The sequence below is a fragment of the Manacus vitellinus genome, unplaced genomic scaffold (genome assembly GCF_001715985.3).
Source record: "Manacus vitellinus isolate BGI_N305 unplaced genomic scaffold, ASM171598v3 scaffold_98_pilon, whole genome shotgun sequence".
NCBI classification, from domain to species: Eukaryota; Metazoa; Chordata; class Aves; order Passeriformes; family Pipridae; genus Manacus; species Manacus vitellinus.
The window spans coordinates 124,677-149,235 of NW_021940910.1; the positions used below are offsets into that span (position 1 = coordinate 124,677).

General features: G+C 44.2%; 1 protein-coding gene across 10 annotated transcripts in view; it reads right to left on the reverse strand.

Moving 5' to 3' along the window:
• Positions 1 to 24,559, reverse strand: part of REEP1 (receptor accessory protein 1) — a 68,483-nt gene that overhangs the window by 39,306 nt on the left and 4,618 nt on the right. For all 10 annotated transcript variants that reach the window (XM_018086555.3, XM_018086563.3, XM_018086553.3 and 7 more), the window contains exon 2: positions 2,111 to 2,183. In XM_018086555.3, the coding sequence (XP_017942044.1) occupies positions 2,111 to 2,183 (73 nt within the window). The remainder of the gene's footprint in view (positions 1 to 2,110; positions 2,184 to 24,559) is intronic.

Consider the following 24,559-nt stretch of genomic DNA (forward strand, 5'->3'; position numbering starts at 1 on the left):
GACCTGGTCAGGTGAACTGTAGTATCTCAAGGAATTCAGGAATCTGGGGATTTTTGTCTCTGAGCCCTAAATGGCATTCAGAAGCACAGCTCAACTATTCTGATGTATGCAGTTTTGGTTCTTCTTGGGATTGGAAAGAGATAGTATGACAAAGATTGTTAATTTAAGTGAAAATTGTCTTTTAATTAGGTATATTTGAAAACAGAGTACCCCAAGCAGCTTTGCTGGAATGTTGGAAAGTTTAAGGAAGCAAAAACCATGAAAATCCATGAATTAAAGAACTGGACTGTGTTATCTAAGGCTGAGATAATTGCAATAGAGCAAGGGAAGGCTGGAAAGAAGGCAGTACAAGCAGGTTTCCTACACCAGATGTTGCTCTGGGGGAGGGAGGATGGAGGTGTCAACAAATCTGGATCTCACCAGCTCAGAAACAGCTTCTCCATCTTCTCCCCAGTACAGTGGGGACAGTACCTGTAGTCTCTCTCCATCTCCCTGTAGATACTGGAATTATTTCCTGAGCACCAGTCACTCAGCTACATAACTGCTCTCCTGGGATTTATATGTATATTTATATTTAGTGTTACAGCAATAATGGCATTGCCAAATGCCTGAGAGCACTGTCTTCCCAGGGCAGCTTCTGCCAGGCTTTTTACATAACTGCAACTCCTCAGAGCCTCAGTGCCAGCACGGCTCTCTCAGACATTACTGCCAGCAAAACTTTAAAACATAAACCAAGACATGGTGTGGATGGTCTTGGATCAGCTTAGAACAACATTTATCAAAACAAATATTACCAGCAGAAAACAATATATCCTAAAGTGATATCAGTTTTGACTAAAAAATGAAGGCTCTGACTGTCAGTGTAAATTACTACTTCATTTATTATTTTTTTTAACCGAACCCTAATGGACATAGTGCCACAACTGGTGTGTTGAACTAAAATCAATTGTTAAGTGCAGAGCAGGTCCTACATCAGCTGTTCTCACATTTGGGTCATGACCTCATGCGTCTGATGTGAGTTCCTCTTTCGCAACTGAATTTCCAACAGGAATTGGACCCTTCAGCAAAATACTTTCTGGAAAGGGACTATGGAAACATTAAGTACCAGTAGCAGACACTACTTAGAGATGTTCATGCACGTCTCCAGCATTTTCAAGCAAAGAGTGTACAGACCCTGAGAAGCATAGCTGTGCAAGGGCTGCAGGGATATTTTGCCTGAAGTCTCTGCTGTGCTCTGTAACACTTATGACCCTCAAAATATCCAAAATAATTTTCTGAAGGAGGAGAATGATTAAAAAAAAAAAAATCTCGACAGCCACAATGAGTCCCAGTTTGAGCCTGCACTAAGGACTTAATGGGATAGCCATCTATGCTGTTACCCAGAGGAGAAAATGGGCTTGTCATCCCTAGGATCTTGAGAGGATTGAAGAGTCAAGATCTGGAGGCTGAGCTGGGTTCAATGAAGTCAACAGAGCTCAGATTGTGAAGGGCACTACAAATCCTACAGGACCCCAACAGCATGCAAGTGCTTTTGATTCTCCCACACGTCACTTTCCCTGATGGCCCCAATGTGCCTTTAGAAACCGGGGCCCAGGGAAGATTTCTCAGCAAAAGGACAAGAGAGCACACCCAGCTGCCAGACCTGCCTGTAAATAGGTCGCTCTGCAAGGCAGGATGTTTCCGTCTGAGGATTCAGTGGTATGTGCTTCCAGTTGCCTCCTCTGATCCTTGTTTTGAATGAGCAGTTAAAGCTTCAAGGCTTTTTGAAAAGGCTTTGATTTATGCTGCTCTTCAGAAACAAAGGAGAGCACACAAAGCTCTGGATGCCAAATGCCTTTTAAGTCTGCTGTATATAGCTCAGCTCCCACCACCAGAGGAACAGCACACACTTGTCAGGGAGCACATCCACTCAGCAGAGGAGCCAGAAGCACAAACCCAAGGCTTCTTATTTGAGATCTGTGCCCAGCAATCAGTCAGTTCACCTTCAGGCCAGTCTGCCCCTTGTACTGGTTTATGAGATCTCCCAGAACATGGGCAACACCTTCACAATGTGGTGAGGAGCAATCTTAGAAAACAAACCCACAGCACAGCCACAAACCTCATTACTCACATATTCTTTGATGTCCTTTGATTTCACGGCTTTGTAAGAATAATATGCGGGGTAAAGTGTGCCAAATATAAGCCTGGAAAAAAACGAATAAACAATAAATGGATTAAATTGATTTCCTGTCACAGAGAACTGTTTTTTCCCCCTGTGTTTTAAATGTGTTCTTTGCACTAGTAAAAAGTGTTAGGATTTGATTTAAGCTTGAGTGCACTAAGTACAGTACAGGAGTGATTTTGCATCACTGAATTCAGAGAAACTATTGCCAGTGACATGAATGAAGAGCAGGGATTCAGGATGAATTTCCTTTCAGAATGGTCTCCACAGGTCATACTCTATGAGTTACACACAAAACAAAACAACCAAACCAAGGCCACCACACTTTAAAAAGGAAATTAAGAATCTGATTTCAAAACAACCTACTGTGACACCAGGAATGTAGGAGTATTGCTTTCAGAGGCAGGGCAAAATGAGAATCATTTGTCTAAAATCCCTTCCACCTCTATTCAATACTCTGAAATGCTGGCAGACAATAAAGAAGGATCCAAGTTCTCCTGGCACAAGGGTTTGAATGCTGAGGGTCTTATCCTACATTAAAACTGATAAAGGGAAGAATCCTGCACTGTTCACTAAAGTCAATTTGGGCTCATCAAAGGAGGAAGAATCTGCCAACCAAGATATACCAACAGAATCAGGCCTAAAAATCCCTGCTCTGCTGTTCTTTCAGACAGTTTCCTTTCATTTGCAAGTCTGAAAGGGATGCTGTCAGCTTCAAGATTTCATGTAAGAAAGAAATAAGGATCTGTATGTTAAAAATAGCACTACTGAGAAAAAAAGGTTGAGAATTTTTTATACTAACTCCTCTCTGCATCACTGCCTGCATGCTTATTCACTTGGATTATTCCGGACATAAGCATAGGCTTGTCAAAACCACTTTGCCCTGCCCAGGTTTCAGTCGGTTTTATTCAGTGCAGGAGGATGATGCTGCAAAGTCTAAATTTAATAGATTGCAGGGGGATGTTTATTGGCTTGCAGGTACCCATTTTCCCACTAAAGCTTTTGCTTTAAATTCATACAACTGTTTCCACTGCTGCTGGGAATGAAAATGATCAATGTTTCAGTCCCTAATTGTGGAGCCACACAGACCTGCAGTCATCCTTTCCCTCCTGCCAGCAGTGACTGTGTGCCGTGGGACTCACAATTACAGCCAAGTCCATTACGTGCATAACACATTAAAAATTAACACTCTGGGATATGGTGTTCCACGGTACTTCCCGTAGCTCAAGAAGGTATTTATGAAAGAATGGGGTGAGCCAACACACATCTTGATTTCCAAAGCACTGACCGAAGGCAATTTGCCTGCTATTCATCATGCTCACCGTAGCACAGCTTAGCAGAACCTGGAGCACAATGAAGACTTCAGAAAAGCAGCTACTGAGTGAGGGGATCTGATATTTTACAGAGGCTTCACACTGGCTTCAAAAAGCTTTGCAGCAAACAGCCAGCTCCGAACCTATTCCACCCCCAGGGGCTGTGCTATCTGCAAGGATCAGACACCAACACTCAGAGAGGATCTGGGAAACCAAGCGTGTTTTTGTCCCTTGCAGTATCTTACCAAACAGCAACAGGGGTTAAGGCAAGGACAGACAGACAGACAATGGTCTGATCCTGTTCTCACTGAGGCTAATAACAAATACTCCAAGTTCAATCGTAGCAGGACCTAATCCAGAGAAAGTAGAGCTCACAAAAGGAAGAAAGCTCCACAATATTCAGAAAACAGCTGAGCACATGGATAATATTTTTGGCTCTCCTTATAAAGAGCACCGCAATGCTGTCCTTCCTTCTTGGCCTGGGCTGGCTGCTATCTCACGCTTTTATTTCCTGCAAATAATCACTGAATGATTGATATTCATTTCCTCAGTTTGTGCTGGCAACAGAAAGTCACTGGATCCTGAAGAAAAAAACAGTTTACAGCATCACTAGAAAAGAATTAGTTGCTGACAATAAAAATAGAGGAAAAAAAAAACTAAGAAAAAATGCTGTGAAGGAAGGAAACTGTGCAATAATTTTGCACAGGCAGAGTAAGGGACAGTTAAGAAGGTGATGTGCTCTCCCTAAACTGGAGATTGAGAGTTTCACTGATTTGCCTTGTGGTATGTTGTGTGCATATATGGACATTTATTACTGCTATGGTCTACCAGACTAAAAACTGTTTCAAGGAATGTTGGAAGCCAGTCTTGTCACTGCTGTGGCTTACTATGTGGCTTGGGATCACTTAACCTCTGGGCACACCCTACAAATGGAAGATGAAAGATATCTGGGCATTTTTCTAGAGCATACTCAAGGTTTTAAAGACAAATACTTGCACAAAGAGATATTTCAAATAGTCTCTTGAACTTACTGTCTTCACTTGGCTTTGGATCAGGGTTGAGTACAATTGATTTAATTCAAACACACACATCAATCCTCTATCTCTTCTCTCAGTTCCTCTCCCTTGCTGAAGACAATGCTTCTCGCTTCCCCCTCATCCAAGCTTCCTGTGTAATTCAAGTTATGGTTGATTCCTGCTTTCCTTCATCCCTGTGCTCAGACTGTTGCCAAATCACTCCTGCACGCTATACACAAACCCAAGGCTGATCTTTTGTCCCTCTGCCCAGGTCACGAAATCATTCCTTGTCCAAGTCTCTTTTCTACCTCCCTTGTGTGGTCTCTACCCCATCGGGATGAACCAGTGTTTAAACTTCTCCCCTGCTCCCTCCTCCCCCACCCCTTTGGCCTAACAAGCTAAAGTAACTTCACTTTGCTTTCTGTGCCTGTTCCTAAATGCTGTTGGTTTGGCCTTTTGTCACATCCCACCTCAGTCCCTTCTCTCCTTTAATGTTTTCAGTGCCACCAGCTTCTTCCTCTGCTGTTCCTTGTGTGTCTTCTCCCACACCCTGGAGGCTCCTGTGCTCCTCTCCCCCCACTGCAAATCAGCCCATCACCTCCAAAACAAGCTGTTCCCTGGCAGTTATCCTGACAGCCCACAGTTTGAGAGGCCCAGTCACAAAAATTCCAAATGTATCATTCCCTAGTTCCTCCTCATCTCTATAATCTCCTGCAACACTCCTGGTGTTTTCTGAACCACACCACAGGACCTTCAGCTTTCCTCACACATCCCCAAAATCGCAGCACAGGCCCTCAGTTCCCTCCACAGCTGCCAGCTGCCCTGGGACCCACACGTGCTGTGACTCCAGTGTTACTTGCACCGACTGTCTGCCTGGCCAGCCAAATCAGGGACCTACCCATGGAGTCAACACTGCAGCTTTCACCTCCTGGTGGACACTGCTACGAGACAATCTCTTATTCAGCAGCTAATTCTCAGAAATAATGTAGAAACTTAATATTTGAGACTTCTGTAACCCATCTATTTTGGCCACAATCACTTTGCAGATCCAAAAAACTAGCAGCAGTGGAAAAACAGACTGCTTAAGTCTCATTTCCTTAGGAAATCAGAGTTCAACCCACTCCCCACCCACTTCCATCTTTCAAAGCTCCTTTGAATGAGCATGTACCCAGGAAAGCCTTGGCCCCCTTACCCTCTGTGCAGAAGTAGATATCCTGACCAGCAAACCTCCCAGAGCTGGAGGTAGTAATTGCTACATTTCAAGCTACAGAAACATGTTCTGCAGCCTGGGCTAAAGCAAACACATACCCTCGGGGTAAGGGGAAAGGCAAAGGAAGTGGTGACATCCATCAGTGAGGTAGGAAAAGCTCACTTGCAGCAGTAAACAAATAACCACAGCAGCCTGACAGCCCTTACAGTGCTCCATGCTGGAGGTCTACACCAATTACAATCGCCTTGAAAAAGGACAGAACAGCAGCTGTAAAGAAATTACTGAAGAGTCAAATAATTGTGCAACAGAAGGCAAAAATCTAAGGAAAAGGTTAGTCTGCCTAAAGAATAGGATAAGGATTAATGCTGAAAATCTTATAATCCTATTAGGTACCTCAGCAGCAGCAATCCCCAGTCTGGATCATTACATGCGCTTCTGGTCATTCTTTGTCAAAAGGGACACAGTGGAGGCAGGAGGGGAAAGGAGAAGGGCAAGGAAAGTGTCTGGAAGAGCACTGGGGAAGATCCATATGAGGGATCTTCGTATTGTAGGGCTGCAATTGTTTTTTACAACATAAACAAATAACTGAAATTATTTTCTCCTTCTCCCGATGCAGTGGAAGGGGATGCTCAACTCAGTCAAGACAATGAAACCAAAAGAAGGTGAGAAACCCAGGAGGTAATTTGTGGAACAGACTAACTGTATTTGTTTATATAATTACATTACGTAGGATTTGTGGTTTGGTTTTGGTTTTCATTATTCAAGTTTACCACTAAATAAGACAGGAGAGGATGAAGCTTACCATGTTGTGGGGTTTCCTGATTATCAGGGGAATAGTAAAGCAATTGAACTGTTGGCTCCTCTTTAGCAAACCCTGTCATATTCCAGGGAAGCAGCTGCACCAGCACCAAAGCTCCTTCTGTCTCCACTTACCAGTACAGCCACAGCCAGCCCTGGCTATTATATCCTTCTATTCCTTCTCCAGATCTGCTGGCACAGGGATCTGACCAGCACATAGCACAGGCTATCCCAGATGTGACAATATTCCTAACAACATCTAGGGTATAGCCTGGGGATCAGCCTCAGAGCTGCTACCCTGGCCTGGGAGGGCCCCCATGAGTTCTCATGATTTGGTGATGCTGCTTTCCCTAAGGAAAAGTTATTTATCTGCAAAATTAACTCTATCATTCCATAAAGCAGCCACTTAAATAAATGGAAAGACTCTCAGCGATTCTCAAGAGTACTCACCAGGACTCAGGTTACCTCCAGAAACGCCTGCACATCCACTCCCTTGAGCATTTTTAACCACGGGGGTATTTTCTGGGTTTGTGTATTTGTAACCTGTTACAAATATACCAGCACGGCGCCGTGTACATCCCAAGCCATCCAAGTTTTGCTCCTCTGGTTACCATGCCACCAGTGGTGTTTAGGCTGCCCAAACACTTAGAACATTTTACTACCCCAACACAAATAGAACAGCCCTTATTTTGCCCATAAATAACTAATGTTTCCATTTCATTGGCACACAGCAGCCAAGATGACAAACTTCTGCTCCCAGAGATGGACACAGTTGGGAATCACTGAGATATTTCCTGTTTCCTCAATATGTTCACTGGCTAGGGTGAGCTTCTTACACATGGAGCAGCAGCTGAGCTGTCACCACACCAGGATTCCTTGCTGAAGCCACCAAGAAGGGTGCCAATAGGTTTGTGTTCCTTATTATCAGTCCTAATTAACATTCACACAGTGCCACAGACTAAAAATAAACATCACTGTCTTTGCACCACAGGTTCCCAGTTTAAATCCAGCAGCTGGGGATGTGAAAATAAGCAGTGCACAAGGCCAGGGAAAGGGTTAATGTGAGCCCCTGGACAGGTCAGATGCCTGATATTCAAGAAAGGACTGGGGTGGAGGAAGCACCAGCTGCAGAGGAGGTTCTGGGCTGATATTCCCTGGGAGGTGGTTCCTGCAGTTTCTTTGTGGCCATTTTGCAACAGAAAGGTGGCTCCAGGGAAGTTGGTGGCTCCAGGGAAGTCAGGAACTTGCCTATTTTCCCTCAGGGTGACAGTTGACACCATCCCCACCCTGGGCCCCAGGAGATGTGGATACCTGGCCATGCAAGACCTACATCCCGATACACTCTGAAAATATCAGTGACAAAAATATCCCCCAAGGAAAGCGCTGGGTCCTTACACCCCGAGACAGATCAGGCTCACTCGTTTGCAGCTTGAATCAAACATCCTTGTGGGGCTGGTTCAGTCCCCAAACACAACTGTGCAGATGTGCCCATGTTACTCAGCCAGTCGTGCACTGACTCCACAGGTATCAACAAGGTGTAAAGCTCCACTTAAACAGTCACCCCACACATCCCTCTGCTTCAGGAAACATTCCTCTGCACCATCTTGGTGGGTGATCTGCTCAGTCCTTGTCCTCATCAGCACTTCCAAAGCACCATGCACACCCACAGCGCCAAGGCAGGCCAAGGAGAACTCGGTGTCTAACACAAAGACTCTGCTTTCCATCCAGATCCACCTTCTATACTAAGGAGCAAACTGAAACTTCATCTTCGTTAATGTAACCTAACGGCTGAGGAAACCCAATCGCTCCTCCTGCTCTAACTGCAGGGCACAGGGACCCTGACTGTCCTTCCAGCAGAAATAGCAAGTCAAGGGCTGTCCTTGGTGCTTCTAATTTAAGCAGTCTTGATCTTCCCAAAGCAGCACATACTGCTCTCCAGTTGATATGGCCCTTTTTTGTTTTCTCCATCCAGGGCACTCCTCACATGGGAGCTGGAAGATGGCCAGGCACAAACAGGTGAAGCAACGTGGCAGCAGGGACGGGTGGAGGAAGCAGCCTTGGCCAGCCTGGAGCTGTCACACAGCTGCATTTGGGTCGCAGCAACCCCATACAGCACTCCAGGCTGGGGGCAGTGTCTTGAAAGCTGCTCAGCAGAAAGGGACCTGAGGGTATTGGTTGAGAGCCAGCTGAACATGAAGCCAGTGTGTGCCCAGGTAGCCAAGAAGGTCAAGGCATCTTGGTCTGTATCAGCAATAGTGTGGCCAGCAGGACTAGGGCAGTGATTGTCCCCTTCAACTCGGCACTGGTGAGGCCACACCTTGAATCCTGTGTTCAGTTTTGGGACCCTCACTTCAAAAAAGGACATTTAGGTGCTGGAGCATGTCCAGGGAAGGACAACAAAGGTGGTGAAGAGACTAGAACACACGTCCTATAAGGAGCAGCTGAGGGAACTTGGATTGTCCAGTCTGGAGAAGAGAAGGCTCAGGGGAGACCTCACTGCTCTCTTCAACTACCTGAAAGGTCTCTTCTGCCATGTCTCAAGTGAAAGGATGACAGAAAATGGCCTTAAGTTGCACCAGGGGAGGTTCAGATTGGACACTAGAAAAAAAAAATTCACTGAAAGAATGGTCAGGCATTGGAGTAAATTTTTCAGGGAGGTGGCAGAGTTACCATCTCTGGAAGTTTTCAAGAGGTGTCTGGATGTGGCACTTGGGGATATGGTTTTAGAGGTGATTATGGTGGTGCTGGATTGACAGGTGGACTAGATGCTCTTGAAGGTTTCTTCCAATCTTAATGATTCTGTGAACTATTATGTTGACTCACGTTGAGATCCTATGTTCAGATAGGTCTAAAGAAGACAAACTTGTCCCCACTTTTCCCTTCTCCCCCACTTCTTGTTACAGGAAGAAGACAGAAATGCTAAAATAACACTACTGTTGAGGGAGAGACCTTGTAAAATATTGGGCTTATCATGATAATGCACGTGATGCCTATTAAAATCTGACATTCCCACTAAAACTACCAGCAATGAAAGGTCTCACAGGGTTATGTTTACACTGACACCCTTAAGTATCATATTTAAAGCCCAGTCAAGATTAGGCAGGTACTTAACCCTCCCCAAGGTTACTGTTCCAGGCTCTCTTCGAACTCAGGTAGAACTGCATCAGCTTACGCACAAGCCAAAGCTTCAAAGTTTTCTTTACAGTCCTTCAGGACACAAAAGGCCTGTGTAGCTGCTATAAAAATACCCCACGGCTCTGCAGCTATTTTAGGAAGCAAATTCATCGCAGGTAGAGGCTTACTAAGCTGGTCTGTACTACTTCACGCTGCCTTCAGTGGGGCTGCCAGGCCCAGAGCGCTGACAAACGAGGGGAACGTGTCTGTCACCGAGGCAATGTTTTAAAGCGGGTCTGCGTGGAGGCTGTGCAGGGCTGGTGTGGGGCCCGGCCCCATGGAGAAAAGCTGTGTTTGACAGGAACGCTGTGCCTGGCACACGCCCGAGGCTCCGAGCAGCTGCCTGCAGGAGATAGTGTTTCGTGGGCCTCCCCGGAGGCATTTGCCCTGTCGCTGCTCCTCCCCTCTCGGTGCTCCAGCTCAGCAGCAGGGCAGGAGAAAGCAGCCCGCGGCTCTGAGCCCTCTCCCAGCGCTGGCACAGGCCCTTCCGGGGACGGAGAAATAATGCATCAAAGTGTGATACTGAGGGCAGTAAAATCTGTGCCTTCTAGAGAAGAAAACACTCTCTTGCTGTGTGACCGGGTCAGATCTGCACCCAGCTTCGCTGCTCCAAAGAGCCAGGGCTCGGCACCTGTGAGCCCCAATGGTTTCCCTAATCTGTGGTTCCTGCTTCGAGAGCTCTGCCTTTTCCCAAACCAAATAAATGGCAATTTGAAAACTAAATGGTATGTTTTAGATGGGAAGGGCTGCTTTTCCTGACTCTGGAGAGGGGGATGTTTATGTGGGAAAAAGCTTTTTTAGCAGCACTGACATTATATTCCAGAAATGACAGATGGTCTAAAATCTGCATTGTGAGTTAGCCTACAGATTTATGGTAGGCTCGTGATATGAAAAGGAACAGAAAGAGACTTATAACCTAACCAAACTAATTTCTAGGCTAAAAAAGGTATGAAACATGGACTGCATATCAACAAAGAAGCTCTGCATTATTTTCATAGAATACCCCATCATGCTGCAAGTATTATTCTGGAATTATTTTGACTGATACTATGAATCACCTTTTAGGAAGCGTAACCACATAGAGAAATCGGAATTTAGAGCATAATCCTACTACATTCTGTGTATCCAAAACCTCAGTTCAGGTTATGGAAGACTTCCACCATCAAACCATAAGTGGTTTGATGTCTGAGGAAGTGGTGAGAAACACTAAAGCTCCTGTTTGTCAACCCCTCACTGAAAGACAGGTTTAGACTTTCAGTTGTGTACTCATGGGATAGAAAACAGGAATAAAAAATTAAATTAAACTATAACCCATCCAAATCAATTGCAACATAACCTCCTTAGAGTATTGTTACCTCAGCTTCCCCGGGACAGAACATTACTAGAAGTTCTCAACTAAATGCAAGGAATATTTCAGCTCACCAGTGTAATTTGAAAATCAAACCAGAAGACGTCTTTGGCCCAAATATTCATCTAAAGCCATGAAAAATGTTGACTACCCATGGATGTCAAATGATTCGATCCACTAAAACAAATCTAGTAGTCCCAAGGCTGCTTCAGTAGGCTTTGGGAATCTCCACAAGCTCTTGGAGGAGGACAGAAACCCCAGGCAGATCTCTACACTAGCCAAGGAAAGCAGTTCAGCACAGGAACAGCTATCAGGCACAGTCATGGCCAGCTTGGTGCAAAACAGCCTGAGGAGAAAATCTTACTGTCTGGGCATTTCTGTAAATACCACAGAGTCACAGAATGGAAGGGACCTTAACAATTATCTTGTTCCAACCCCCTGCCATGGGCAGGAACACCTTCCACTAGTATGGTGGATATGGTGGATGCTGGCAACTTAACAATAAACAGCATAACTCCTTCCATCAGGAACTGACTTGCTTACATCTCTGAGTACTCCAGAACATTAACCAGAAAAACCAGAAGACCAAATATTTGGAGGGACCAATCACACTGAAACGTGTGGGACCCAACTCAGTTGTAAGCTCTACCTCCTAGTTAAGTAAACAAACAAACAAACAAACAACCCCCCACATCCATGTTTAAAACATTTCTTCTCATTTTGATAACACATTTCAAAGTAAAAATATTATTGTCTTTAATACCAAAGCTGATGGCACTACTACTGATTTCTGATTATTTCTACTTCACAGAGTTTTGTGTCTATTTTAAATTACAAGAAAGTGAGATATATTACAATGACACGGGAAGATCATGTCAGGAACATGAACTGTGCCCAGTTTTCAACTCCAGTTTTAAAGCAAGAGTGTAGAAAAACTAGGGTAAGATGATTCTACAGGTAATTTCAGAATATTCAGCCCATCCTCATGCTGTGGTTGGCAGGGGTGTCAGAATGCCACATGCTAAATATAACAGCTGTGACATTGCTGGGAGTTCATGGGCCATGCAAACCACGCTTCTCTTTCTGGCCTACAGACACAGATTGGTATTTCTTCTGGGTGCTATAAACATTTCAGGGAGGGAGGGGCTGGGCACCTGCTTTTTTACTTTTTTTTTACTTTTTTTTTCTAAAGGAAGGAAAATGAGACACTGTCACCCAGCTTGAAAAAGAAAGACTTCTAGTCTTTTCCCACATGCATTTGACAAGGATTTCTAGTGTGAATTTAATAGAGTTCTTTCCTCCAGAGTCTTTTCTCATTTCATTCATCTTTTTTAATCCCTCCATTTTATACAGCTAATAACAGCATTGTAATGAAATGCATGGTGCAACTGAGATAAACACGGAGGGAGAGATCTCCAGCTGGAGCTAAACTGATACAGACCAGCCCCCAGTCTAACCCAGACATGAAGGAGAGGAAATCAGAGGGAAACAAGCCTCTGTACTGAAGCCATGGATCACTAATGAATAATCAGTCAGAGCTGCTGGCTACACCTCAGAATTCAGCTTCAACTACAGTAAAATTATTTGTCTCTAATTAAAATTAATTAGAAGAAAAATGACCATTTAGTGGCTAATCCTAAACCATAGTGTTAGGATAAGTGGTTCAAAACAGCAGGTAGGGGAGCCTAAACAATACACTGACCAGTCACCTCTTAGGGCTGTTCCAGGACAGCATCAGTCCTGTGAGAGTGACACCGATCACGACAGGTTAACGGGAGAGGCTTTCTAGAGCACTTCTCAGACTGGGGGTGCTTAGTACCTACAGGGCTGTGAGACTCATTATGGGATGCATGGGCAGACAGTGGACTAGGGCTCACACACGAAAGGAGAAGCACACCAACATGACTAGGAGTGGCAGCCTGCTTACTCTTGTTCCATATCTTGCTCCTTCACATACTCGCCCATGATGGTCACCACGTTAAAATACCTACTGAACCTCCTGGAGTTCTCCTGAAGGACACAGGGGACAGCCAGCACTGTGGCTTCTGGACTTCCAAGGAGCTTCATCAGTAGTGCTCAATAGAGAATAAGAGCACTTCCTCCAGGGTTGACTCTGGAGGAACAGACTCACCTGGTAACTAAGCAGCAACACTGAGCCCCTGCCAAACATAAATTGTGAGCCCATTTTCTCCCATATCAACGAGCAGCAGGTGAGATATTTAAAAAGCCCGTCAACACTAAACCAAACCACTGTAAACACCTGTCTTCCCCACACTCTCCCACCTGAGAAGACAAAGAGCAAAACCTACATGACAGGTATCACTTAGTGTGCTACTGGAAACTGTCCAGTGAATGTACTGTAAGAAATACAAATGTGTCCTTTAGACTGGAATCACAGTAATTTTGGTAGGAAGTGGTCTCTACAAGTCTTTAATTCAAAATAGGACTAACTCTGAGTTTCTATCAGGTTGGTACAGGCCTTGCCCAGTCAAATTTTCAGTATCTCCATCTCTGGACTCCTGTTCCAGTGTTTGCTCACCCCCTTTGGAGAATTTTTTTCTTTATATTTAAACAAAATTTCCTTTGCTGCAACTTGTTTCCATTGCCTCTCACCGTTTTGCTGTGTGCCTCCACAAAAAGCCTGGCTTCGTGTTCTCTGTACCAACCCACCACATTTTTGAAGACAGCAATGACACTTCCCCTTCACCATCTCTTGTTCAGGCTGAACAAACATCCCACTCACCTCCCCTGGAGTACCATGTGCTCCAGTTCTCTTCCACTGGATTCACTGCACTTGGCCAGCGCCGCCTTCATACTAGGGACACCCAAATGGGACACACTGCTCCAGACAGACACTCCCTCACACTTTCCAAGCAGAGGAGAACAACCACTTTCCTCAACCTGCTGGATAACCCTCTTATTGAACCAATTCTGTGTCAAGATCTGGAGAACAACAACACTGCGCCATGCATATCATGAGAAGTACAGAAGCACAAGGGACCCACTGCCCAAATGATGAGGAGACTCTTCCTTGCTGCTTAGAGAACCTTCTTGCTCAGCCACATCACCCCCTTTCCTTTGCAAGTGGTGCTGTCCCCAAAGAGATAAGCTGGGGAATACCAAACTTGGCTGCTAAGGGAAGCACCACACTGGTTTAACTCTGTGACTTAACATACACTGGGTTGCTGTTAGCAAAGAGCTTCAAAACAAGGGGTAAGGAGATGAAATGAACATTTACAAACACTGCTTTGAGTCTCTTGCTCAGCCATTGTGGGGGAGCTAGAAGAACAGCTAGATTTCCCTTATCTCTACAGCCACATACTCACAGGGTAAGGCTTTGTGTCATTAAGTGTGCAGTTTAATATAATGGTTTTATGGTAATGCTCTTGCATGTTCTTTTCTTACATAAAGCCACCAGTTACTTCCATGCCAAACACCATAACCCACGGTACATATCTGGAGATAAAATGACACCTCCTTTCTTCTGCTGGGGCTGGGAACCTCATAGGGAAAGTAAATTACCCATACATGGCTAATAGTCACGCTATAAACATTTTTAAAAGGATCAGAGGCTACAACGTCCAGCAAAGCCTTGATCAAGCTAAAATTGATTTAAAGGGCTTTCTTAAATGACAATCTCCATCAGAGACCCTAAATTCATCCTTTAGAAGTTGGTGAATTCTATTTGCAGGTTAAATGAAGAAAGATTAAATGGAATTGATCATCAGAAGTGTTATATTCAGCACTTTCAAAGGGTTGATCTATGTTAGTAACAGGACAACTACACACTCCAGGGTTCAGGACGCTTTAATTTCTCTGACCTTCTAATTCCCAGAGGCTTTTCAGGACCATAACTGAGTGCATAGCAGGACCCTAAGCACAGAAACACCAGGACCTCTGTAAGTTGTACCATCCTCAATTATTTCTCTCCAAGCCTTTGGGAAATAGTTGAGTTCTCAGATCCCCATTGTACATTTTGGTTCCTCGTGGGCCCAGCTGAGCATTCCCCTGGCTGGACATTCATCATGCACTGCTGACACACAACAGCTGCATCTGTTGTGCCTTTAACTTGCTGGGGTTGGGAAGGATATTGCTGTTTCTGGCTCAGACCATACCAGCACACAGCGTGGGTGGACCAACATACTCCCAGGAGGAGATGCAGTTGCACAGCCTCCAAAATTCATGCCATTCCCTGAGTAACACTTGCATATTGCCCAGAACCACAGCCCAAGTTAAAACATTTCTGACTTGCAATTCACTTTGCAGGTGCATGTGACAGATATAACTTGTGCAATTTGTACAGAGCATTCTAAAATACCTTTGGTTTCGCTCAACAAAGAAGATATACGTACAAGTGTACATTTCAAGACAGAAATACTGGAATTTAGACACATTTCCTTAGCCACTCTGGGATGTTTCTTAAAATGCAAGGCTTCTGTTCTGAACTTTGGAGTCTCTTTACATCTATTTAATTTTCCTACATAATGATTCATCCCACAACTGAATATATTCTGCTACGAAAAGACAATTCCTTCCCTGTTCCTCCCAAATAATTTTATCTCATTAAGTATCCCCAGGTTTTGTATTTCTTGACCAACATTCATTTCCTTTTTCAACGTCTGCTATTTTCCAGTCTTACCATAGCTTCTCCTTGAAGCTTAACAGGTTAAACACTTTCCTGTTACACCAAATACTCTAAATTTCAGTCCCTGTAGTGTCCTAGTAAGTGAAGTTTGGGTCTTTAACTAAAGATAAGACAGAGGAAGGGATTTTTTTCCACTTCCACCAATTTTCATAGTACAACTACTATTCACCTGCATTACAGTTTTTAGCAACCAGCTATTACCTTAAGTGCAGGGGGGACTGAAGAGCGAGGACAGGGATATTACTGAAACATCTCACAGCACTTCACACTGAGAGCTTCACAATGACATCTGGAGATTATAGGTTTGGGACAGAGACATTCTTAGGGTAAAAATCTCTAGAGAAACCTGAGATGGCATGTATCTACAGGTTCCAATGACCATGCTGGCAACTAAATGGTTTTCACTGCAAATAGCAGCTTGGTCCGAGCCCAGGCAGAGCCAGTGCGAGAGCTGGAGGGAGAAGTCGCGGTTTCCAGGCTCTGCTTCTGTGCCAGCCTTTCCCACCTCCACATTACACCCAGACAATCTCACTGGGAGCACAACTTAGCAAGGCAGGACTGCCAATCCCCACATTTGTTCATTTAATCTCATCAGGTGATTTCCTGGAAGCTATTTGGGGAGCATCTCCGTTCAGAATAAAGTATCAGACAATGGCTTCTCAGAAAAGAGCACACAAACAACCTCGCAGGTTCAGAGTACAGACCAAAGAATCTGATGCCCACAGATATATGCAATATATGCACATATTATAAAAGCTGGGATTTAAAATCCAGTTTCACAATTTGGTGAAGAAATGCAGGTGTTTGACTCAGTTATTTTTAATGCTTCCAGACAGCGGTATTGCTACCCAGATACTCAATCCTCCTCCTGTCAGAAGATGCCATGTTCCCATTTGCATTCAATTTTGATCTCTCCCAGACTTCTCACATCTCTCTGAATTTCAGACTTTGGCTGAGAGCATTACAGAGAAAAAGGGATAAGCCATGCCACTCTCTTCTATTCTGCATTTCCCCAAACACAAATGTGTTCAGATCAAGCCTGACACAGGCACAGCTCCATTCCTACACCATGAGGAATACCACTTCGTTTCAGGCTTGGATAAAAAGCCAATGCATTGCACAATTCCAAACTATAAAGGCTTTGCCTCTCCCCTTTCTTTTGGTTTAGTGACTTCACCTCTTTTCCATTCTCACCTTCTCTCTCACACATACACCTTGCAGCTACTTAAAATATAAAATAAAATATAAACTGACGCTCAGGAGCCAAATGGAGACCTCATAGAAATAACTTGAGAGGAAAGCAAAGGGGAAGACAGCCAATGCTTCTAGGACCAGTACAGAGATTTCTAGGCAAGCAGCTGCTTGAGAAGGCAGCTTGTACTTTTTGTGGGAACGCCCACACTGCCTGCTAGCTTATGTATGCTTTTCCATCATTTCTTATTCATTAATACTGCTGGTTTAAATGCCACAGTCCAGTGCTTGTTCTCCTTCCCAGGCAAGAAGATTCACATGGAAGGATGACAGTGTTGCAAGTGCCATTCTCAGAAACAAAGTATCACTATTTTAAAATTAAATGGTTAAACTGCATCAAACACAACACACAGCTGTATAAAATGTGTCTGAAGAACTGAGTCTACACAGACTTCAGCCATTTATGGACTGACTGCCCAGAGTGAGTTTTCTTGGTTTCAAGAATATACCTAAATTATAATACTGTTTGAATAGGGACTTGATTTGTTACAGCCAAGTATCTGCAAACCTCAGCAGAATAATAATTGAAAAAGAATGCTGAGCTATTCCAGTGGTTTTATTGCACATCTGAGGGCAAAAACCTCAGGACACACTATATCAAAGAGGAAAAAAATATCTAATTTATAAGTAAAGCCTTGGGGGTGGGGGGTGGGATGGTGGTTTTACAGAATGGGTTTACATGAGATTAACTATGAATTACCACAAGCTACACAGAAAGCAAAGTGGTTCACTTCCAAGTACCATGTAAAATCTGGCATAGTATTTATATACTTAAAATGCATGTCCTGCCTCATGGACAGCAGGCAAGATCTTTCACTGGCTGTTCAGTCTCTCAGACAGCTCTGCTCATTCTGCAGAGATCTAGGAATAATCTGTGGAAACATGCACAGGGTCTGCATCATCAATCACATCTGTCACATCCCCTCAGGCCCTGGAAATGGCTGTTAGTGAGCCCTTGGGATACCCAGGTCTGGAAAGGCTGCAAAGCAGCACTGATTTAAGACAGCCAGGACCAGGGATGCAAGCTAAGAGCAGGCCATGGTTAGCCAGCACCCTCTGTAACAGAGCTTCACATAAGGGCACATGCACAAAGCATGAGACATTACAGTTTCTACCTGTCTGATATGATTAAAAAGTAGCTTTAAAAACACGTGGTAGGGTGCAATAAGGCATTAGGGTTCTTCAGACTGAATTTAAATATGAGATGGTCATGCTCTTCATCCTCAGCTTTCAGTGGGTATTAACACTTGGTAGAGAAAAGCTGGAGAGTGAAGCTCAGCAGAACTCCAGAGCTGAGCTTAGAGGTGTCTTGGTTAGAGGCTTTGGGACGACCCAATCAACTGGCTTTGGCTGCTACAGTGCAGGTAAACCCCTACTCCTATCTAGTGATGAAATTCCAATACTAAAATGAAAGGATTAAGTAACTGTCCTGACAGAATCGTGCTTTTAGGAGCCCTCTATCCTCAATCTGTCAACACTCAAAAGGCAGTTTAACTTGAAGCTCATAAAGGACAGAAGTCCTCCACTGAACAAGCCAACTTCTGTCCTGTAATATTCAGTTTTCTAGGATCCAGCTGGCACCCTCTACAAGGCCCTCACCACTCCAAGCTACAAACACAGCCTTGGGATTCTAACCTGGGTGGATTTACACTGCTCACTGACTTCAGCAGAGCTGCACCAGCTGACACAACTTGTAGCCCGGGTATTGCCTTAGGGATGAGAAAACAACCGAGGTTTGCACTGAACCAGCATTTTTCAGCTCTTTATTCAGTCTGCCTGCAAAATATCCAGCCTTGATCCTTCAGGTTTACCACAAGCCAGGACTTGGAATTTCTGTGGCAGTTCTCATTAAAATTGGGCAATGACCACTTAGCCTATTTCTATGGGCAAAACAGAGAAGCTGTGGTTATTCCAGAGATGAACTTACTTTTTTTCCCTCATATACTGTGGGGTTTTTGTTAGAAGGTTACATCAAGAAGCTTTCTATTTAATTCCATCTTTTCTGTTTGGATAATCACACTTCATTTCACAAGGATTCTGTAACTCTGATCATGTGCCTGTAAGGCTTTTTTTGAGCATATAAAATGATACACTTAAATTTGATTGCTAGACTAAAGAAAAAGACTTGGTGCAATTCCTGATAGATCAAAGAATCTCCAAATCTTCTAAGTGAATGTGTGGTTTCTCAATTATCTCTAAGTGTTCAGGTGACCACAGCAGCCTATGTTACAGACTCATGACAGTTATAGCTATATATATCCCTAGGTATGGATATATGTATGAGATAGATGATATCCTGAGAAAGGATCATTAGACCTCAGTTTCCCCCTAAATCATCAGAGTCAGCAGGGGATTGGTTTGACTGATGGCACTCTGACAGCTATGAAAAGAGGTGAGCACAGTGTAACAAGCATGAGAAAATTCCTACAACATTTATGCAGGAAACCATTTACTCTTAGTTCAGTGTCTGGGTTTTTAAGGTATGTTTTAAATAACAGCTTCCCCTCCGCATCTGATCCTATGAGAAAGACCCTTTCTGTATATAGGACAGCAGAGTGTGTTGCCATGGAAATTATTATGATCTACTTAAATTCAACAAATCCAGCCTTATGGGGTATATTCCCTGGAGTATCTCAATTTAATTATTAATGTTCTTTATAAACAGCAACATCCTTCTGCTTTGACTGAAATCCTTACAAGCAGAATGAAAACAATAAACCTGGAAAGCAGCGTCCTTTGTTCAGCTGCAAAACAGGTACAATTAAACCAGAGAAAAAGCAAGCAGCCTCCAAGCTACCCTGTCAATGTGCTTCAACTCAGACCCAGACAGATCACCTGCTAGCGGGAAAGTCTCATTCAGTGCCTGTGTCCATCATGCCCCAGCCTCTCTGCTGTGATCTCCAGCAAAAAACACCAGCTAGGATAGAGGGCTTTTTTGTAGAGGAACATGTTTAGTGGAATCTAAACACTGACCATCAACTTACTTCTGCAGAACCACCTGTCTTGTGCTCCTTTTCCAGTCTAACCTCTCAATCTTCTCCCATGAAATATGTGACTAAACCCAAAGCCTTTCAGCCTCAGGGCAGCTCCAGCATCCGTCTCTCTCCTTCACATGTCACCATGAATTCTGCAGGTAGGTTTTAGGAGCCAGATGGTGTTATTCAGGCTGACTTAACACTGGGGATAGTTTCTTGTGGATCACATAATATGGGTGGCTCACAGGTCCAAGTTTAGACATGCACAGAACATGTTCTCCCAAGTCCCCACCAGAAGAGACAGCAGGATGAGCAGAACCCTTCCATGAGCAGGATGAGGCTCAAGAACCTCAAGCTGCTTATCCACAGAAGAGCCTAAGGCAGAGCATGGCACAGAGCAATCCTGTGGGAACTGCCTGAGGCAGAACAGCAACCTCATCACTAGGGCTGTTTGCTGTGACCTGCAGCCTGGGGGAGCTGCTCTCCCCAATGCTCAAATCAAGTATCAGAGCACTGGTGCTGAAGATATCAAGACAAAGGTGACCATGTAATATCGTGATGACCAGAGAAGCTTGTCTTCCTATCATTGCTCTGCTCTTTGCCTTCATCAGGTGTTTCCCATTTATCCTCCCTGGAAGGGTGTCCTTGAAATGCCACCCAAGATTCCTGCTTTCACTCCATCATGAGTGCTCCTCAGGGACTGAACAGTCAGGAGAGCTCTGCCACAAACATCCCAGAGCATCCCTGGACTTTTGACCTTTCACTTGCAAATTTCAGCTCAAAACTCATATTTACCTTGCCCCTCCAATTCTGATCCAGAGAATGTGCCTCATGTCCACATCAGGGTCTATCACATGTAAAACAGAACTGGTAGCTTAGATGGACAGAGATTATCTCTAAGACTACTTTACAGATACCAAATTAAGAAAGAATAAATAACTTGCCCTCTTCCCACAGGGAATTTACAGCACTGCTGAACCCAGTGTTCTCATACAAAATCTGCCCTTTCCTTGTATGAGGTTGGTTATTGGTCATAAGCCTCCCTCCAAAACAAGAGGCCAGAAATGTCTGGCAGTTTTTGGCTTTCCTCTATAAACACTTACTTGGAAGCTGGAAGCAAGAAATAGAATAAATGAGCTCAACTGAGCTGAATGAAAGGAAGCAGCAGTATGAACTCCACAGAAGTGTTTCTTGTGTAGGAGCTGCAACTGTTTGTTGATGCTGATAGCACTGCATTGGCTGGTAGACTCACAGGCAGGCTACACACATTGCTCTGGCATCCCTGGGACCCATCCAAAAAGGCACAAAATTCCAGACATGAGGGGCATTCTTTGTAGTTCCTCACAAATAGGTTCTTCAATACTGGTTTTGTTGTCCTGTAAAATCTGCCATTTTGGAAAACAAAATATTACCATGGGCTCCATAAGAGAAAAAGGGGAAAGAGAGACTGCAGCTTTATTGACCTATTGATTGATTCCTTCTTCGAAACCGGATGTTTATTTATTAACAATTAGTGCATTAGCAGTAAGGGACACAGCAAGTAGCATTTGAAGGAACAAGCCTTTGCTAAGTGTGACACCAGCTGTCCCCCTGTCACTGCCAAGAGTAAATCTCCAACTTGACACCTAATCCTCTGCCTCCATATAAATGTGCATCCCTTCTGAAACATAATCCCTGCTCTTCATTTCTACTTACTGTACAACCAGCTTCTCTCCTTCTTCGGTGCCATCCTTGCCCTTCTTCTGGCTCTGTACTGCTTTTACCAGCCTGCAGGTCGCTGCTTTACCACGCAGAGCAAATAAAAGTCCTCTGTCCTCCCCTTCTCTTGCAAAATGTGACTACAGGAAACAAAAAGCAGGGTACTCTGCCAAGGAGTTACGCCTGTTCCGAGGCTCATATCCAATGATGAAGTGGTTCTGTGTACAAAGTTTGGGAAAGTACCACCCATGTTTCTAGCTCTGGAATGGCATTCCAGGTCTGGAGTGTCTTCCCAAGTCCTGCCTGTGGAATGAGCAGGCGTGTCCTGTTATCTCAGTCATTCTCTACAAAAGCACACAAGTCATGGGAAGATAAAACACAGTTTTCATTTTGTCACTTCTTTTAGCTCCTTCTCACCACTCTGCTCACCATCTGTTTTGCCTGTATTTCATCCATTTAGATTTGGAGCTCCTCAGGGCAGGAATCTTGTCTTACTACATGCATGTGAAATGCCAAAAAAAGAGCATGAACTCTCTACCAGTAATGGTGTCACAGTGGTATTATGAAGGAGCACAGGATCAGCCTCATAAATGATTCACCCAGAAGGCAGAGTCGTATGTATTCAGACCTCATTTATTTTTCTATTACTAAGAACTTAGGAGAACCAACTAGAGACTAACCACTGTCTAGGTGCTGTAAAATAAAAAATACTGAGACTTGCTTCCCCAGAGTTTGCAATCTAAGTAGCATACCAGTGATAACAAAAGTATGTGGCACCTTCCCCTGCAAAAAGCAGCACATGATTAACTTCAACAACACAGGTGATTTAAGTGAGATTTTGCCACATCAGTGTTTTGCTTGCAAAGAGCCCGATGACATGGATGCATCCCTCCATTAGCCATTTCACCTCACAAGACCTACCTGAAATCTGAGTGGCCCTGATCAAGTCAAGTGGACAAGTCAACAGAAGGAACTCTTAGACTCAGATCCTTGCTACCTAATGAGGACATAGAAGGAATTTTGTCATACAAAAGTTTTACAGCAACCCAAACTGGCCAGTACTTGTGCAGCACTCAGGTCTTCATCCATCTTTATGATTAGCCTGAAAGTTCCCAAGATACCATCCCTGTCTGCTGAGAACACGGAAGCAGAAAGGCGAATGCAGTGCTCAGTACTCAGAAGCAACTGCTCAAGTAGGAGGCACAATTGTACATCCTCCTTTGTCCCATCTGTACCAAGCATCTCCTCTTGACCCAACAGCTCCCTGTGCAACACACTGCCTCTTCTAATGGAAGCTCCTTGGAGATGCCAGTTTCCCTCTCAATTGCAGTAAGAACATGGAAGAATGTTTCTCAACCTTTCCTAATCACTGGACCACTCAAACCTCTAAAAGGAACTCAAAGCTCTTTTTGCACTGTTGCTTAAGGAGAGATAATGAATAATAAGTCACACAGAACTGGTAAAATGTCAAAATATTAATATTTTACAAAACTTCAATTCAGTAGATATAATTACAAAACTTGTAACTAAAAAAATAAAGTAAAAAATTGTGTCTTCTCTTTACATCAGTCAGTACATAATTGCCTGTATAAGGGTTTCTGTTTCAGAGCTGAAACATTTCCATGGACTGTTTGATGTTTTGTGGACTGCCAGTCATCTGTGCACCACAGGTTGAGTACCTTGGATATAAATCTCACTGCTGGGACCAGGAAACCAATTTTAGGTAGTGTAATGCCTGACTTAGTCGCCTGAATTAAGCAGTCTGGCTGTTGTATCCTACTGTCTGTGACACAGAGGATCTGGAAGGGAATAGGTGATCATTCAAAATACTTCAGCCTTTGGTTGTTTAACTGCTTCAGGCAGCATGTGTTTAAGTCTGTAGGTTTGCTCTATCCCTCTCACACCCGCCACAAATCCATAAAAAGAATCACAAACATGTTTCTAAATTCCCTTCATCAGACTCCCTTTTATTAATTTATTGACCAAGGAGCCTTGGAGGAAATCTTGTTGCCACAGATTTTCTGTGGAATATTGGACACATCACTTGATCTCCCTGTGCCGCAGTGCACTTACCAGTACAATGGCAGTAAAAACCATTGTGATGATCCAACACTAAATTAATCCTTCTAAGTGCTTTAATACAGTGAATGGAAAGGGTCCTACAAGGGCAAAATACTGTACTAAGGTAGCTGCGAAGATCAAGCCCCTTGGCTATATTCCATGACTTCCAGTTTGGTACAACGTCCTTCCTTACCACACCAGCACCAGCAGGATCTGTGATCTGCACACAAGCAAACCTCCCCTTTGGGGCCAGGAGCATTTCCAGCACATCTGTGCTTGGGCAGGAAAATCTGGGTCACGGCTGCCAGAGCAGGAGGCAGAGCTGTCCCCTGCAGCGTGATCACAGGGTCACATTTCACACCAAGGGCACGGCAAATGTCGCACCTGCGCTGGGCACTGCTCTGTCACTTACTGTCACCAACAGGTTCTGCCCCCTCAGCAGAGCCAGAGGCTGCAGCAGAGATGCACGTGGTGGATGGAGCCACAGAGACCACGTGCTCTTCACGTGAAGGACAGCAGCAGTGCGAGGCTGCAGCATGTTTGGGAGGGGTTATATCACCGTTTGTATAGTAAAGTTTTGTAGCAAACTCTGCAGGTATGGCAAGTGGTCTGCCCTTCACACTTCCCAGCTCCAGAGCACCTGAGTTTACTGCAAACTTGTCCCACAGCCTTAGCCAAGAGCTCAAGCCACACTTTGGGTCCTTTGCTGTATTTTCAGATAATTTTACATTGCTGCTATGAGGCCTTTACAGAGCAGCAAATACCTCAATCCTTCGCCTCACCTGCCAGCACCAAATAAATAAAGCAGCTTGTAAAGAAAGGACTTTCACATATATGACACATATCAACTGAAACACTAATGCTGACATATCAGTAACCAACAGCTCAGGGCTGTGCTGTGCTTTCATG